At 38.5% G+C, this 16,808-nt stretch overlaps 1 protein-coding gene across 1 annotated transcript in view; it reads left to right on the top strand.

Annotated features, from left to right (window-relative positions):
* PLCXD3 (phosphatidylinositol-specific phospholipase C, X domain containing 3) overlaps nucleotides 1–16,379 on the top strand; it is a 194,650-nt gene extending 178,271 nt beyond the window's left edge. The window contains exon 3 of the mRNA XM_011944421.1: nucleotides 15,994–16,379. Within this exon, the coding sequence (XP_011799811.1) occupies nucleotides 15,994–16,147 (154 nt within the window). The 3' untranslated portion in view covers nucleotides 16,148–16,379. The remainder of the gene's footprint in view (nucleotides 1–15,993) is intronic.
* The last annotated feature ends 429 nt before the right edge of the window (nucleotides 16,380–16,808 follow it).

The raw sequence follows: 16,808 nt of genomic DNA, 5'->3' as shown, positions 1-16,808 counted from the left end.
ACAGGCAGGTTTCCTTGAGCTGCTGTGAGCTCCACCCAGTTCGAGCTTCCAAGCGGCTTTGTTTACCTACTTAAGCCTCAGCAATCGCGGGCGCCCCTCACCCAGCCTCGATGCTGCCTTGCCAGTTAGATCGCAGACTGCTGTGCTAGCAATGAGGGAGGCTCCGTGGGTGTGAGACCCTCCCGGCCAGGTGTGGCATATAATCTCCTGGTGTGTCCGTTTGCTTAAAGCGCAGTATTTGGGTGGGAGTTACCTGATTTTCCAGGTGTTGTGTGTCTCAGTTCCCCTGGCTAGGAAAAGGGATTCCCTTCCCCCTTGCGCTTCCCAGGTGAGGTGATGCCTCGATCTGCTTCAGCTCTCGCTGGTCGGGCTGCAGCAGCTGACCAGCACCGATTGTCCAGCACTCCCTAGTGAGATGACCCCAGTACCTCAGTTGAAAATGCAGAAATCACCGGTCTTCTGTGTCGCTCGCGCTGGGAGTTGGAGACTGGAGCTGTTCCTATTCGGCCATCTCGCTCTGCCCCAGTCAGGCATTGGAAAGGCACTTTTCAAATTGAGTGGTCAGTTTGAAAATTTGTAAAAGTTAAAATTCCTCAAGTTAATTTTTTTTAATTACTTTTTTTCAACAAAAAAGCGGAGAGTCCACAAACTAAAATCTGTGGCAGTAGCCACAATGAGGAATAATGAGTAGCGTTTTTATGAATTATGTTACTGCATATACTTCTGTTCTAAAAGTAAACCTTGTTTCTAAAAGAAAAGCCTGTTCATTTATTCAGCAAATATTTACTGAGTCCTTCGTCTGTGCCATACACTGTGCTAAGCACTGAGGCTACAGCAGTGGGAAAACAGCCCTCAAAGAGCTTACAGGCTAGTTGAGGAGATAGACATTGATCAAATGCATAAATACAATTACAATTCTGACTAGCGTTTTGAAGAAGTGACATTCAAACTTTCACCTGAAAGATGAAAGTACATTACTCTAGTCAGGACCAGAACTGAAATTTCTTTTTTAACACCACATGACAGGACAGGGAAGATAAGGCATCTTTGGAAAAACAAAACAAAACAAATAACAACAAAAACAATCCAGAAATTTCCCTGAGGGAAAATTAGACTGGTCAAAGTGAGCAAGACTGATAACATGGCTAGCATTCACTGACGGAAAGAATGCCAAGAGATGAAACTGAAGAAACCTCTAGTGGCCATTGTTCAGGGCCCTGTAGGCCAGTTAAGCATTTTTACCTTTGTCCTAAAAGCACTGAGAGGTAATTGAAACATCCTAAGCAGGAGATTGACATGAAATAACAAGTCAAGGTCAGCACATTGGGGGTTACTGAACTCAATAGATATGACCTGCAAAAGAATTTCTCAGCACTTCCAATTCTTAAATATTTTTCTTTAAATCCTTTAAAATCATTTCTTAATGTCAGTGTATCAGAAGACAACCTCTGGTTCTCACATGTCTTCACTCCTGTGGCTTCTTTGGAGGAGGGAGGTTTTCTGATTCCTGTAGCCTTCCCTGTTTCTCTTCTAAGAATCCTGTTACCAGTTTGAAGATGCCTTGCCTCAGAGGAGCTTCACATTCCAGCAGGGCTTTGAGACTTCACATGCCAAATTTGGGACCTGCAGTTGTACCAACTTACTTTAGATACTAAAATGGGAAAAGGATATTCAGATATTTGCCACAATTATGTGCCGAGGAAACAAAGCCATTTCAAGAATACTTCCCCAAATGCCTCATCACCAGTCTTGTCTGACAGCACTAGGACGTTATTATCCTCTTCTTTTCTGTCTTTGAAATTGTGAAAGTTGGAAAGAAATCCTGCAGACTCATTTTATATCACAACTGTATTATGCCCAGGTGTTAATTCCCAGCTCTCAGAATCCCCTACTGAAGCAGTGAATTGACAGGCTGTCACTCGGTGATTATTGAATGCAACACCACTACAGAGAGACAAGCACTCTTCTCATCATTCTACATGTACTAACTAATTTAATCCTCATTATTATGCCCACTTTATAGATGGCAAAACTAAGGCTTAGAGTGATGACCAACTTGCTCATAATAAATGGAACTAAAACATGAATAGAAACAGTCTTGCTCCAGAACTGACAGTAGTGCTATGAATTTTTTTAAAATTTCATTTATCTTGAAATGATTCTCCTGGTAGTCAGTGAGGTCTTGCAAGCAATGAGAGTCTAATCCACACTATAAATCCAGCATCTGCCAAGCACAGTGGCTTAGGCCTGTAATCCCAGCGCTTTGAGAGGCTGAGGCAGGAGGATCACTTGAGTTCAGGAGTTCGAGGTTACAGTGAGCTATGATTAGGCCACTGCACTGCAGCATGGGTAATAGAGTGAGACACTGTCTCTAAAAAAGAAAAAATTCAGCATCTAATGAAAAGAAAGATTAAAGAATGGTTGGGGGACATTTATAAGACAACATCACAGTAACTATATAATCACAACTTTCTATACTAAAGTAGACCATTCTATAAATAGATGTTAAAATGTTAATATACAAATTCAAAGGGAATTTAATTATCTCTTCAGATTACATAACTCACTTAGAAATATTTTCCTTCATGATACTGGTGGATAATACTAAAAATTTCCACTAGCAACATCTTGGCTATAAGGAAAGGTAGGGGTAATATGAATGAATTAAGGCTTTTTTAGACTCTCACAGCAATCTGAGAAGTTTCAAAGGAAGACAATGAGCTCTTTATTTATAGGTGAAGAAAATGCAAGTTTCAATGTTTCAGGAGCCTTTGAATGGAATTAATATTATTTTTTTTTTGCATGAGAAAATTTTTTTTAAAATTTCTTTAATTGGACAAACCTTTATTTACATATAAAGTCAAGCTTAGACTCCACAACATGTCAAAGGAAGTCCTTAACGATTTGGCCAAACACCTTTCCTGCTTCTTCTCAACTGCAGTCAGTGCCCCCACACCTCCAGGGCCCCTGCTCTCTGGTCCCCATGTTCTTCCTAGTTGCATCATCTCTTTCATGTCCATATGCTTTTGCATGTGCTGTTCCCTTTTCCTACGATACCTTCCTTCAATTTCTTTGGAACCTCTTTCTCTTTATCTTACGAGTGCCTAGGCATGACCAAGTTCAAATAGCCTCTATTTAGTGAAATGGTCCTTAAATTCCCCCTTAATTTCTCCCAAGTAAAATGAATGATTTTATCTACTGTGCTCCCACAGAATTCTATGCCCACTTCTATTGTACCACATCATATTGTCACGGTGGGTTTACGCCTATTTTGCTTCTTAAACTTTGAGCCACCTGAGCCCAGGACATTGGAGTTCAATGAATGTGTTGTTTTCTCTTTGGGTCCTAGGGATTGTAGTAGGTACAGGAAATGTATTAACGAATATAATATGATATTTTAATGGGCAGGTACTGGTAGAAATTGGCATGGAAATGGATAATCACAATGTTATGTGCTATGTACACTCACGAAACTATGCTTAAGAGGCATAAAGCATAAAAAAAAAAAAAAAGGATCTTCACTCAGATTTGGATGGGAGGGGTTGAGATTAATGCCCAGGCCAAATCTTAAAGGGTAGGGAGCAATTGGCCAAGAAGGGTATTGGAAGAAGATAGGCCTGAAAAAACAGGCAGGGCATGTTTGGGGGAAAATACAAGCATTTCAGTATCACTGGAGAACAAATGAACAGGAAGTAGCAATGAACGAGGTTGAGGAGGAGATGGCAGCTGATATGGTGGAGATAGGAAAAACTCATACACACTGCTGAAGAGTTAGGTATATCTTACAGGTGAGAGATGAATTTGTAGTTGTTCGTGAAGAGGAATAATAATGCTCAAATTAATTTGAGAAACATTGTCCTGATTGTTGTGTAGAAAATACACAAAAAAGGAACATAGGCACAAGACTGTGGCAACATCTCTCCAAGAGAGATGAGGAAAGTCTAAACTCTGAAATGGCCTTAGGGAGTTACAAGTAGCACCACTGATGCACAATACATCTTTGTTAGACGAATGCATGGATGGATGAATGGAGGTACAGAAAGATAGGTGATTTAAATAAAGTTTGACCAGTTTTTCTTTGCTGTGATGTTTGTGTCTCCCCAAATTCATATGTTGAAATCCTAACCTTCAAGATGATAGCATTAAGAAGTGAGGCCTTTGGAAGGTGATTAGGTTGTGAGGCAGAATCCCCATGAATGAGATTAGTGCCCTTATTAAAGAGGCATGTGGGATCTTGTTTGCCCTTCCACCATGTGAAGATACAGTGAGAAAACTCCATTTATGAATCAAGAAAGGAGCCCTCACCAAACACCAAATCTACTAGCACATTGATCTTGGACTTCCAAGACTCCAAAACTTTGAGAAATACATTTCTGTTGTTTATATACTACCCAGGTTATGATATTTTGCTATAGCAGCCCCAAACTAAGACAGTCTCATACCATAAAAATTGTTACATTGATGGCATTTTATTACCACCAGAGTCATCTTTCAGTTCATTCTTATTACCTGTCCAACACCAAGTATAACCAGCAATGTCCTAATTAGCTGTACATCATACATTATCAATGGCAAAAAAAAAAAAAAAACAATTGGTTCTTTAGACAGTAATTTTTTTCTTTTCACATGTAAAACACAGATATATAAACAGTTATACAACATATCTGTAGTATTAAAATTTCATGGATGAGGAGGACAAATAGGAAAACAATATTCAAAAAAGCTCCTTGGGAGGTGATACTGATAAAAGATTAAGAAATGCTATTCTAAATAATTGTTGTAACTTCAGTAGCATTTGCTAGTTTTAATCCAGTACGGTGAGTCGTTTTGCTTAACATAATTCTACTTGACACTATCTGAGTATTTGAGGTTTAACTTGGCATTATTGCTTGTTTTGTCTCTGGTATCATATTGACTTTAGGAAAGTATGCCTGAACAGAAAATAGAAATATTCTCATGACTCAGAGGAATGATATTTTAAATGTAATATTCATATTTCATCTAAGGACTACAAGTTATTTTGAAACAATGTTTCATCAATTCTCAAAGCAATCTATTTCATGGGGAAACAAAAAAGAACACTCTTGTGTTCTCCTAACCTCTCCCTGTGGAGATAACAATTAGTTGTTCTAAATTCAGGCCTTGATATTTTAACTTCTGAGTAACAGACGGCATCTGAGGAGTTGTTTCTGTGATGATCACAGTTCTGAGATGTGAATTTGGTTGCTCAGGAACCTCCCATTACCTAGTACCCTAGGGATCTGCTGAAGAAGCTACTCAGTTAAGGCTAATACAGAATCAATACTGGCCTCAGCATCACGCTTACCTACTCCACCTCTCATCTCTCAAGGTGAGTGAGTCTGTTGAAAAATCATTCTTCCCAGGAAATACACTGTCCGTGATACTATTTCCAAAGGCGTTGGTCTTCTTGTATATGCAAAGGTGATGCCACAGGCACAGCAAAGCCACTTCATCTGTTCTAGCAAGGCCAGAAGAGAAAGTTTTGGGTTCAACCAGAGTGGCTGCACACATACTGCCACAGTATCTGTCGTTCTAATGAACTTGAATACACTCATGTCTGTGCTCCAGGGATTCAGATTGTCCCTTTTAAGATAGAATTATCTTTTAAAACTATTGCTGTGGGGACCAAATGTCTCCACCTGCTACTCTGTTTTCTAAAGGCATTGGGCCATTTAGGTCCACATTATGCTCTTTTAGAAACAACTGAGTCCTCCTATATCTAGGTCTCACAGGGAAATGTATATGCTGAAATTATGGATCAGGATTTTTAAGGTACTAGCCAGGGAATAGTGTAGCTCAAGGCCATTGACCAAGTGTTATCTGAATGGGGTGAATTTCTTTAGACTAGATATACTTTCTGAGACGTGGGGAAATGCACATTTATCGCACTCCCTGCTTCCATCTCACTCAGCTCTTCTTAGTTTCCAAAAGGAGTATGGCTTCCTTCTTTTCTTGATTTTCATGACACTATATGCTCCTGATTTTCCTCCTACTTCTATATCTACTTCTGCTTGCCTTCTGTGGAATCCATTTTCCTGCCCATCCCTTAAATGCTTCTGATTTTTTCTCTTTTTTCCTCCTCCTCAAAATCTAAATGATTTTATCCACTTTCACAACTCCAGCTATTCTGTTTGTGGTGACTTCTGACCAGCTCTCTGTCCTGCATATCAGACCCGTACTAACCTGCAACTTGAGATCTCAACTCATGTTTTCCAAAGTTACCTCAAAATCAACGTGTATAAGACTGAATTTATCATGCCTGCTGGAAAGCCTTCGCTCCTATCTTTCCAAGATGAGTGAATGATGTCCACCTGCCAGAATACTGTTAGAAATCTAGGCATAATTCATGGCCTCTTTCTTCCTCTCCTTCTACATCCAATTTCATATCAGATGTCATTTTAGATGACATATAGATTTCAGGTATCTTTCAGATACACTGCTGCTAGTGCAATACAAGCAAGCACTATCTCTGGTCTGCATTACTCCAGCAGCTCCTAATTGCGATTTCTGCCCCTACTATTGCTCTCTCCCATCACTTGTCTACACTGAAGGCAAATTAATCTCTAATTCACTAATCTAATCATAGTATTCCACCAGCTAACAGTTTTCAGTTGCTATATGTTTCTTTTCTTTTTAATTTTTGTGGGTATATAGTAGGTGTATATATTTATGGGTACATTAGATGTATTGATAAAGGCATGCAATGTGAAATAAGCTTACCATGAAGAATGGGGTATCCATTCCCTCAAGCATTTATCCATTGAGTTGCAAACAATCCAATTACACTCTTTATTATTGACTATAGTCACCCTGTTGTGCTATCAAATAGCAGATCTTATTTCTTCTTTCTAACTTTTTTTTATACTTATTAACTACCCCTGCCTCCTCCATAGCCCTCCTACTATGCTTCCCAGCCTCTGGTAACCATCCTTCTACATTCTGTGTCCATGAGTTCAATGTTTTGATTTTTAGATCCCACAAGTAAGTGACAACATGTTATATTTGTCTTTCTGGACCTGGCTTATTTCACTTAATATAATGATCTCTGGTTCCATGCATATTGTTGCAAATGACTGAACCTTACTCCTTTTTATGGCTGAATAGTACTCCATTGTGTATATGTACCACATTTTTTTTTTTTTTTTTTAATACAGAGTCTCGCTCTGTCACTAGGCTGAAGTGCAGCGGTGCAATCTCGGCTCACTGAAACCTCCACCTCCCGGGTTCAAGCAATTCCCCTGCCTCAGCCTCCTGAGTAGCTGGGACTACAGGTGTGCACCACCATGCCCAGCTAATTTTTTATATTTTAATAGAGACAGGGTTTCACCATATTGGCCAGGATGGCCTCTATCTCCTGACCTCATGATCTGCCCACCTCAGCCTCCCAAAATGCTGGGGTGAGCCACCAAACCCAGCCACATTTGCTTTATCCAGTCATCTGCTGATGAACATTTAGGTTGCTTCCAAATCTTAGGTATTACAAACAGTGCTACAACAAACATAGGAGTGCAGGTATCTCTTCAATATACTGATTTTCTCTCTTTTGTGTATATACCCAGCAGTGGGATTGCTGGATCATGTGGTAGCTCGATTTTCAGTTTTTTGAAGAAACTCCAAACTGTTCTCCATAGTGGTTGTACTAATGTACATTCCCACCAACAGTATACAAGGGTTCCCTTTTCTCCATGTCCTCTCCAGCATTAGTTATTGCCTGTTTCTGGATATGAACCATTTTAACTTGGATGACATGATTTTCATCTTTCTGATAATCAATGATGTTAAGCCTCTGTTCATATGTCTGTTTGCCATTTGTATGTCTTCTTTTGATAAATGTCTGTTCAAATCTTTTGCCCATCTTTTAATTAGATAATTAGCTTTTATTCTATAAAGTTGTTCGAATTCTTTATATATCCTGGTTATTAATCTCATGTCAGATGGGTAGATTGAAGATATTTTTCTCCCATTCTGTGGGTTGTCTCTTCACTTTGTTGATTGTATCCTTTGCTGTGCAGAACCCTTTTAATTTGATGTGATCCCATTTGTTCATGTTTGGTTTGGTTGCCTGTGTTTATGAGATATTGCTCAAGAAATTTTTGCCCAGACCAATGTCCTGGAGATTTTCCCCAAAATTTTCTTATAGTAGTTTCATAGTTTGAGGTATTAGATTTAAGTCTTTACTCCATTTTGATCTGATTTTTGTATATGGTGAGACGTGAGAGATAGTGGCCAAGTTTTATCCTTTTGCATATGGATATCCAATTTTCCCAGCACCATTATTGAAGATACTGTCTTTTCCCTAGTGTGTGTTTGTAGCACATTTGTCAAAAATGAGTTCACCATAAATGTGTGAATTTGCTTCTGTATTTATTCTTTTCTGTTGGTCTATGTGTCCGTTTTTATGCCAGTGCCATGCTGTGTTCGTTACTATTTCTCTGCAGGATAATTTAAAGTAATGTGATTCTTCCAGTTTTGTTCTTTTTGTTTAGGATAACTTTGGCTATGCTAGATCTTTTGTGGTTCCACATAAATTTTAGAGTTGATTTTTCTATTTCTGTGAAGAATATCATTAGTATTTTGATAGAGATTGCATTGAATCTGTAGATTGCTTTGAGTAGTATGGACATTTTAACAGTATTGATTCTTTCAATCCATGAACATGGAACATTTTTCCATTTTTTGGTGTCCTCTTTCATCAGTGTTTTACAGATTTCATTATAGAGATCTTTCACTTTTTTTTGGTTAATTCCTAGGTACTTAATTTTATGTGTGGCTATCGTAAATGGGATTGCTTATTTTATTCCTTTTTCACATTGTTCACTGTTGGCATACAGAAATGCTACTGATTTTTGTATGTTGACTTTGGATACTGCAAATTTACTGAATTTGTTTATCAGTTTTGTTTTCTTACAGAGTCTTTATGTTTTTCCAAATATAAGATCATATCATCTACAAACGAGGAACATTTGACTTCTTTCTTTTCAATTTGGAAGCATTTTATATCTTTCTCTTTCCGACTGGACTAGCTAGAAATTCCAGTACTATTTTGAATAACAGCGGTGACAGTGGGCATCCCTGTCATGGACCAGATTTTAGAGGAAAAGCTTCTAGTTTTTCCTCATTCAGTATGATACTACCTGTGGGTCTGTTGTATATGGTTTTTATTATGTTGAGATATGTTCATTCTATCCCCAGCTTTTTAAAAGATTTTTTATCATGCAGGGATGTGGACTTCTATCAAATGCTTTTTCAGCATCAATTGAGATGATCATATAGTTTTCATTCTTCTTTCTGTGGATATGATGTATCACATTAATTGATTTGCATATGTTGAACCACCCTTGTATTCCACGGATAAATCCCAATTGGTCATGATGAATGGTCTTTCTAATGTATTGCTGAATTAACTTTGCTAGTATTTTGTTAAGAATTTTTACATCAATATTCATCGGCGATATTGGTTTGTAGTTTTCTTTTTTTTTTCTTTTTTTAGATGTGTCTTTGGTTTTAGTATCAGGGTAATACTGGCCTCACAGAGTGAATTTGGAAATATTCCCTCCTCCTCTATTTTTCAAAATGATTAGAGTAGAATTGCTATTAATTTTTCTTTAAATGTTTGGTGGAATTATTCAGTAGTGAAGTCATCAGGTGTCAGGGTTTTCTTTCCTGGGAGACTTTATTATGGCTCTGATCTCATTACTTGTTATTGGTCTGTTCAGGTTTTTATTTTTTTCCTAGTTCAATCTTGGTAGGTTTTATGTGTCTAGGAATTTGTTCACTTCTTCTAGGTTTTCCTATTTATTGGCATGTATTTGCTCATAGTAGCCACTAATGATCTTTTGAATTTCTGCAGTGTCAGTTGTAATGTCTCTTTTTCCATTTCTGATTTTATCTATTTATTTGGATCTTCTTTTTTTTTCTTAGTATGGCTAAAGGTTTGTCCATTGTGCTTTTCAACAACTGACATTTTTGTTTTCTTGATCTTTTGTATTTTTTTTCATTTCAATTGCATCTATTACCACTCCGATCTTTATTATTTCTTTTCTTCTACTAATTTTGGGTTTGGTTTGGTCTTGGTTTTCTAGTTCTTTAAGATGCATCATTAGGTTGTTTATTTGAAGCTTTTTTCTCTTTTGGGTCATAGGCACTTGTAGCTATAAACTTCCTTCTTAGTACTGCTTTTGCTGTATTCTATAGGTTTTGGGGTGTTGTTTCCATTATTATTTGTTTCAATACATTTTTCAACTTCCTTCTTAATGTCTTCATTGACCCACTGGTCATTCAGGAGCATATTGTTTAATTTCTATGCATTTGTATAACTCCCAAAATTCCTCTTGTCATTAATTTCTAGTTATATCCCAATTGTGGTCAGAGAAGATGTTTGATATTTAGATTGTTTTGAATGTTTTAAGATGTTTTGTGACCTAAAATATGGTCTATCCTTGAGAATGATCCATGCATTGAGGAACAAAAATGTGTATCCTGTAGCTCTTGGATGAAATGTTCTGTAAATATCCATTAGCTCCATTTGGTCTATACTGCAGATTAAGTCTGATGTTTCTTTGTTGATTTTCTATCTGGAAGATCTGTTCAGTACTGAAAGTAGGGTGTTGAAGTCGCTGGCAATTATTGTATTAGGGCCTATTTCTTTCTTTAGCTCTAAAAATATTTATTGTATGTATCTGGGTGCTCCAGTGTTGATTGCATATATATTTATGATTGCTACATACTCTTGCCAAATTGAACCCTTTATCATGGCACAGTGACATTATTTGTCTCATCTTACAGTTTTTGTCTTGAAATTTATTTTGTCTGATATAAGTATAGCAACTCCTGCTTTTTTTCTGTTTGTTTCCATTGACGTGGCATATCTTTTTCCAGTCCTTTATTTTCAATCTATGTGTGTCTTTACAGGTGACGTGTGTTTCTTGTAGGAAATAGATCACTGGGTCTTGTTTTCTCATCCATTAAGCCAGGCTATGTCTTTTGATTGGAAAGTTTAGTTCATTTACATTCAATGTTATTATTGATAGGTAAGGACTTACTCCTACCATTTTGCTATGTGTCTTCTGGTTGTGTTGTGGTCTTCTCTTCCTTTTTTCTTTTTCTGCCTGTCTTCCTCTAGTGAAAATGATTTTCCCTGGTGAGAGAATTTAGTTCTTCTTATTTTTTGTGTATCCATTGTATGTTTTTGGTTTTAGGTTACCAGGAGGTTTGCAAATACTATCTTATAACTCATTATTTTAACTTGATCACTTAACACTATTTGCATAAGTAAACAAACAAAAAGTAAACTAATAAAAATATGCCTTAACTTCATCCCCCAACTTTTAAACATTTTGTTGTTTCTACTTATATTTTATTGTACTGACTGTGTCTTGAAAATTTGTTGTAGTTTTTATTTTTGATTGGTTCATTGTTTAGTCTTTCTACTGAGGATAAGAGTAGTTTACATACCACAGTGATGGCGTTATAATATTCTTGGTTTTTCTGTGTACTAACCATTACCAGTAAGTTTTGTACCTTCGACTGATTATTTATACCTTTTCTTTTTGATTGAAGTACTCTCTTTAACATTGTTTGTGGGGTGGGTCTGGTATTGATGAAATCCCTCAGCTTTTGTTTGGGAAAGTCTTTATTTCTCGAACGATATTTTTGCTAGATATCCCACTCTAAGGTAAAAGGTTTTCTTCCTTTCAGTACCTTAAATATGTCATGTCATGCTCTCCTGGTCTTCTTGTGTTTCGATATTAATATCTTTCTCTAATTTTGGAAAGTTCTCTGTTATTATTTCTTTGAGTAAACATTCTACCCTTATGTCTTTCTTTTTCACTTATTTAAGGTCAATAACTCTTAGATTTGCCCTTATGAGCCTATTTTCTGCATCCTGTAGGCATGCTTCATTGTTTTTTATTCTTTTTTCTTTTGTCTCCTCTGTATATTTTCAAATACCCTGTCTTCAAGGTCACTATTTCTTCTGCTTGATCCATTCTGCTATTAAACGACTGTGATGCATTTTTTAGTATACAAGTTGCACTTTTCAGCTCCAGAAAATTTCTGCTTGACACTTTTTAATTATTTTAATATCTTCGTTGAATTTATCTGATAGAATTCTGAATTCCTTCTCTGTGTTATTTTGAACTTATTTGAGTTTCCTCAACACAGCTACTTTGAGTTCTTCATCTGAAAGGTCACATATCTCTGTCTCTCCAGGATTGGTCCCTGGTGCCTTATTTAGTTCATTTGGTGAGGTCACATTTCCCCAGACGGTGTTGATGCAAGTTAGATATTCTTCAGTGTCTGGACATTGAAAAGTTAGGTATTTATTCTAGTCTTTTCTGTCTGAACTTTTTGTAGCCATCCTTCTCAGGGACGCCTTCTGGAAATTTGAAAAGACGTGGGTTTGTGATCTAAACTGTGTCTACTTTAAGGGGCACCCCAAGACCAGAAAAGCTGTGATTCTTGACAACTTATAGAGGTATCACCTTGATGGTCTTGGTCCAGATATGCGAGAATTCTCTAAGTTACCAGGCAGAGATTTGTTATCTTTCCTTACTTCCTTCCAAACATACAGAGTCTCCTGCTCCATTTTGAACCACCTAAACCTGGGAATGGAATGAAACAAGCACCTCTGTGGCCACCACCACTATGACTGTGCTGGGTCATACCTGAAGCCAGCAAAGCACTGGGTCTCACGCAGAGCCTGCTGTAACCAGTCCCTGGCTACTGTGTATGGTTTCTCAAGGACCTGGGGCTGAACAATCAGCAGGTGGCAAATCCAGTCAGGTCTGTATCCTTCCTTTCAGGATGGCAAGGTTCCCCAAGCCCTGGGTGCGTCCAGAAATGCCATCTGGAGTCAGGAAGTAGAGCCAAAACCCTTAGAAATATATCTGGTATCTTATTGTATTGCAGCTGAACTGGCACTAAAAACACAAGACACAGTATTTACCAGTCTTCCGTGTCCTTTCCAAAGGTACAGGAGCCTCACTGTGTAGCCACCACCACCCCAGTCATGATGAGTACTTCCAGACTACCACTGATGTTCCCTTAAGGTCCAAGATCTCTTAAGTCTGCTTCTGGTGGATGCTGCCTAGGCAGGGACTCACCCTTCAGGGCACTGGGCTCCCCTTTGACCCTGGGCAGGTCCAGAAATGTCATCCAACAGTCAAGTCCTGGAATCGGGGACTCTAAAAGTCTGCTTGGTGCTCTACCCACCATAGCAGTGTTGGTACCTAAGGTGCAAGACAAAGTCCCCTTTACTTTTCCCTCTGCTTTTCCCAACAAGAAGCAGTTTTGTCCCACAGCCACCATAGCTAGTAATGGGCTGAGTCTTACTTGCCAGCAAGTCTCAGAGGTTCACCCAAGACCCAAGATGTGGTACCCGGATATCTCTGCTGGTTATTTGGGGCCAAGGGCTCTTCAGTTAGCAGGTGATGAATGCTGGTAGGTCTACATCCTTTTCTTCAAGGCAACGAGTTCCCTTCTGGCCCAGGGTGTGTCTAGAAATGTCATCTGGGAGCTAGGGCCTGGAACGGGGACTTCATGACTCTGACTGGTGCCCTATCCTGCTGTGGCTGAGCTGGTATCCAAGAGGCAACACAAAGTCCTCACCATTCGTCCCCTTCTTCTCCCAAGTGGAAGAAAGGGGTCTCTTTTACAACCACAAGCTGTGCAGCCTGGGTTTAGGGGAGAGGTGATGCCAGCACTCCCTTGGTTACCCAAGCTGATGTCTCAGTACGGAGTTGCCTAAGAGTTGCAGTTCTTAAGACCTAGACTGCCTTTCAAATTTACTTGGAGATACAGAACACTGTAGCCCTCTGTGGTGAGGTTTGCAGGCACTCTGACTGCTGGGATCTGCAATTCCCTCTCTGGCTAGGCCTGATTTAAATATTCCCTGTATGACTGGGCATCAGCTGAGTTAGGTCTGGTTTTCATTTCTGCTCTAGCAGGACAGTACTGAGTTTAATACCTCACAATTAGTGTATTCTCCCTTCCCCAGAGCCCAGAGATGCTCTCCATACCAGGCCATTGCTGGTGAGGGTTGAAAGGGATAGTGTCAGTGATTCGGGACCGTTTTTTCTATTTCTTCGGTGGCATTTTCAGCAATATAAAGTTAAATCCAGGTACTATAGGTATTCACCTTATTTGTAGTTCTTATGAAGGTGTTTTTTTTGTTTTGTTTTGTTTTGTTTTTTGCTATGCAGATAGTTGTTAACTTGGTATCCTTGCAGGTGGGACGCTATCCTTGCAGGGGGATGTGGAGCCTTCTGTTCCACCATCTTGCTCAGCCTCCCAATTCAGTTGTTATATATTTCTCAAGGCCCTCTATTGTCTGGGTTTTTTTCTCTTTAACATCTTTCAAAACGACCTTACCTTTTTTATACAACTTCTTCCAGGTTTTTAAACTCTCCTCCCTTTTTTTCCCTTTTCTCTCCCTCTCCTTCTCCCTCTCCATTTCATCCAGGAATTTAATGTTCACATGCATTTCCATCAAACTTTCTTTGTTAGTACACTATCAGGTCTCTGGCCTGTTCATTTATCCTTTTGTCATGGAAACTTCCCTTCCTGCCCTGCCCAAGTTATAGTAGTTTTCATTCCAGTATGCTGTCAGATGAAGCTGGACATCATCATTAACATCACCTGTATCTGTCTGCTTGTATCCCTTGCTCCTAAGCATACACCATGATTCTGTCAATGAATGTAAAAATGGTATTTCCTCTGCCTGAAAGTGCATTGCATCATCCTCCATCTACCATTCCCACCTTTGTCCATCTAAATCTTCATAATCTTTCAATATTTATTTTAGGGAGCATCATTCTGAAACTTTCCTTGATATTCCAGGCTATGCTAGGTGACTCTCCACTGTGATCTCATGGTGATGAATGAGCTCTTACAGTGAAAGTCTAATCACACTGCTTCTCTGCTCAAGATACATCAAAGGCCCCTATTTTACTCAGAGTGAACATCAAAATGCTTATAATGGCCTAATGTGCCCTACAGAATCTGCCCCCTTTTCCTCATTATCCTCATTTTTTACTACTTTCTTCTTTTCTCTAAGCTTAAGCATGCTACCCCTTTTGTGCCATGGCAATAGGTGGGATGCTTTCCCTAGATAGCCACATGACTAACTCCCTTGTCTCCTTCAAACCTTTGCACAAATGTCCCTTTATCACTGAGGCATATTAAGCCACCCTATTTTAAAATGCAATCTGCATCACTCCTCCCCACCTGCAGATTCCTAATCTTCCTTTGTTTTCTCCATTTCTATAGCACTTATTCCCTCCTATCAAACTATACATTTTTATGACTCTTGTTTATTGTCTGTTTCTCCTTATGAGAATGTAAGTTCCACAGGGAAATATATTTTTATCAGTTTTGTTCACTTGAATCCTCCAGGTGCCTACAGTGATGACTGGAACTTAATAGGTGCTCAGTAAATGTGTTTGAAGAAATGAGCCCTGATTATATTGTGCTACAATTTCTTCCTTGTCTGCCTACCTACCACCAAACTGTACACTTTTTGAAGGCAGGGGATTTTACTATTATGTCTATTTACATTATCTTAGCACATTTCCTCATAATAGTGGGTTCATAATAAATGTTTACTAAGTGATGTATTCATCTCTGACCTCCCCACTCCATAGTTTTGAAGGGTTTGTGATGACACCATATAAAATCAGAATATAAATGCAAGAATGCTGTTTTCTTAGTAGGGAAGCATCATTATAAACTATTACAGTATCTGGGATCTGCCGAGATGAGGACTCCAATGCGGACCAATATGAATATTTCTCCTACAGAGTTTCTGCAAAGGTTAAGAAACCCCCAGAGTCCATGTGGCCTTTTCCTCTTCCTGTACCTATACGTGAAACATTTATTTTAATAAGCTAGAAACTAAAGGGAAGACTGAGAATTGTAGAGCTTGAAAAATAATATCTTGCCTTCTGTGACATTTCTTTTTGTTTCCTTTCTCAGAGCTCTTCCTGCCATGATGCAGTGGGTCCGCACACAGAAGCCAGGAGAGAGTGGCATCAATATTGTCACTGCCGATTTTGTAGAACTTGGTGACTTTATCAGCACTGTCATCAAGCTCAACTATGTCTTTGACGAAGGAGAAGCCAACACTTGATAGCACTACTTGGAGTTTCCATGATTAAGATGGAGAAGGCTCATTGTATTAGGGCATATTATCTGTAAACAATCTGATCTTCCTATTTCACGGAGTCTCTGAAGGCAATAGGGCTGGTAGTGGGTGGGAAAAGGGGAAAAACTATTTCTTCAGTGATTACAATCATACTCTTCATTACTATAAATATTTCATTTCCCATTTGATGCGTGAAATCTACTTCTAGTGTTAGGAAGAAAAAAAAAAAAGACCAGTAACTTTGTTTTTCAAAATTAGTCTTTGTAATATAGAACGTATATGTGTTTACTTGATTAGGTTCTCTATTTCCATCCTACAGCTCCTACACTGTCTATATCCTGTAACCTTTCTGCTCCCTCTCTTGCTCGCTCTTTTTAATCAGATACTGTATGGAAATCAAAACAATTGAATGCCCAACATTTTGTGTATTACATTGTTGTCTTAAAACATACTTGTTTTGTGGGACTTGGTATAATACTCTATAGTCATCTGCAGTTGGGCAATCATAGCTAACTTTTGGTCATAGAAAATCTGCATCAAATCAGTTTCCATGCATCAGTAATATTGAAGGTCATAATCAGTGATTTTTGTTATATGAAAATAATAGTGTTTCACAGTATTTCTATTTAAGGCAGCTATAAATATA

Source organism: Colobus angolensis, unplaced genomic scaffold, assembly GCF_000951035.1.
Source record: "Colobus angolensis palliatus isolate OR3802 unplaced genomic scaffold, Cang.pa_1.0 Scaffold230, whole genome shotgun sequence".
Lineage (NCBI taxonomy): Eukaryota > Metazoa > Chordata > Mammalia > Primates > Cercopithecidae > Colobus > Colobus angolensis.
Note: the sequence above shows the minus strand (reverse complement) of the source record. Positions and strands in the feature narration are given on the sequence as shown.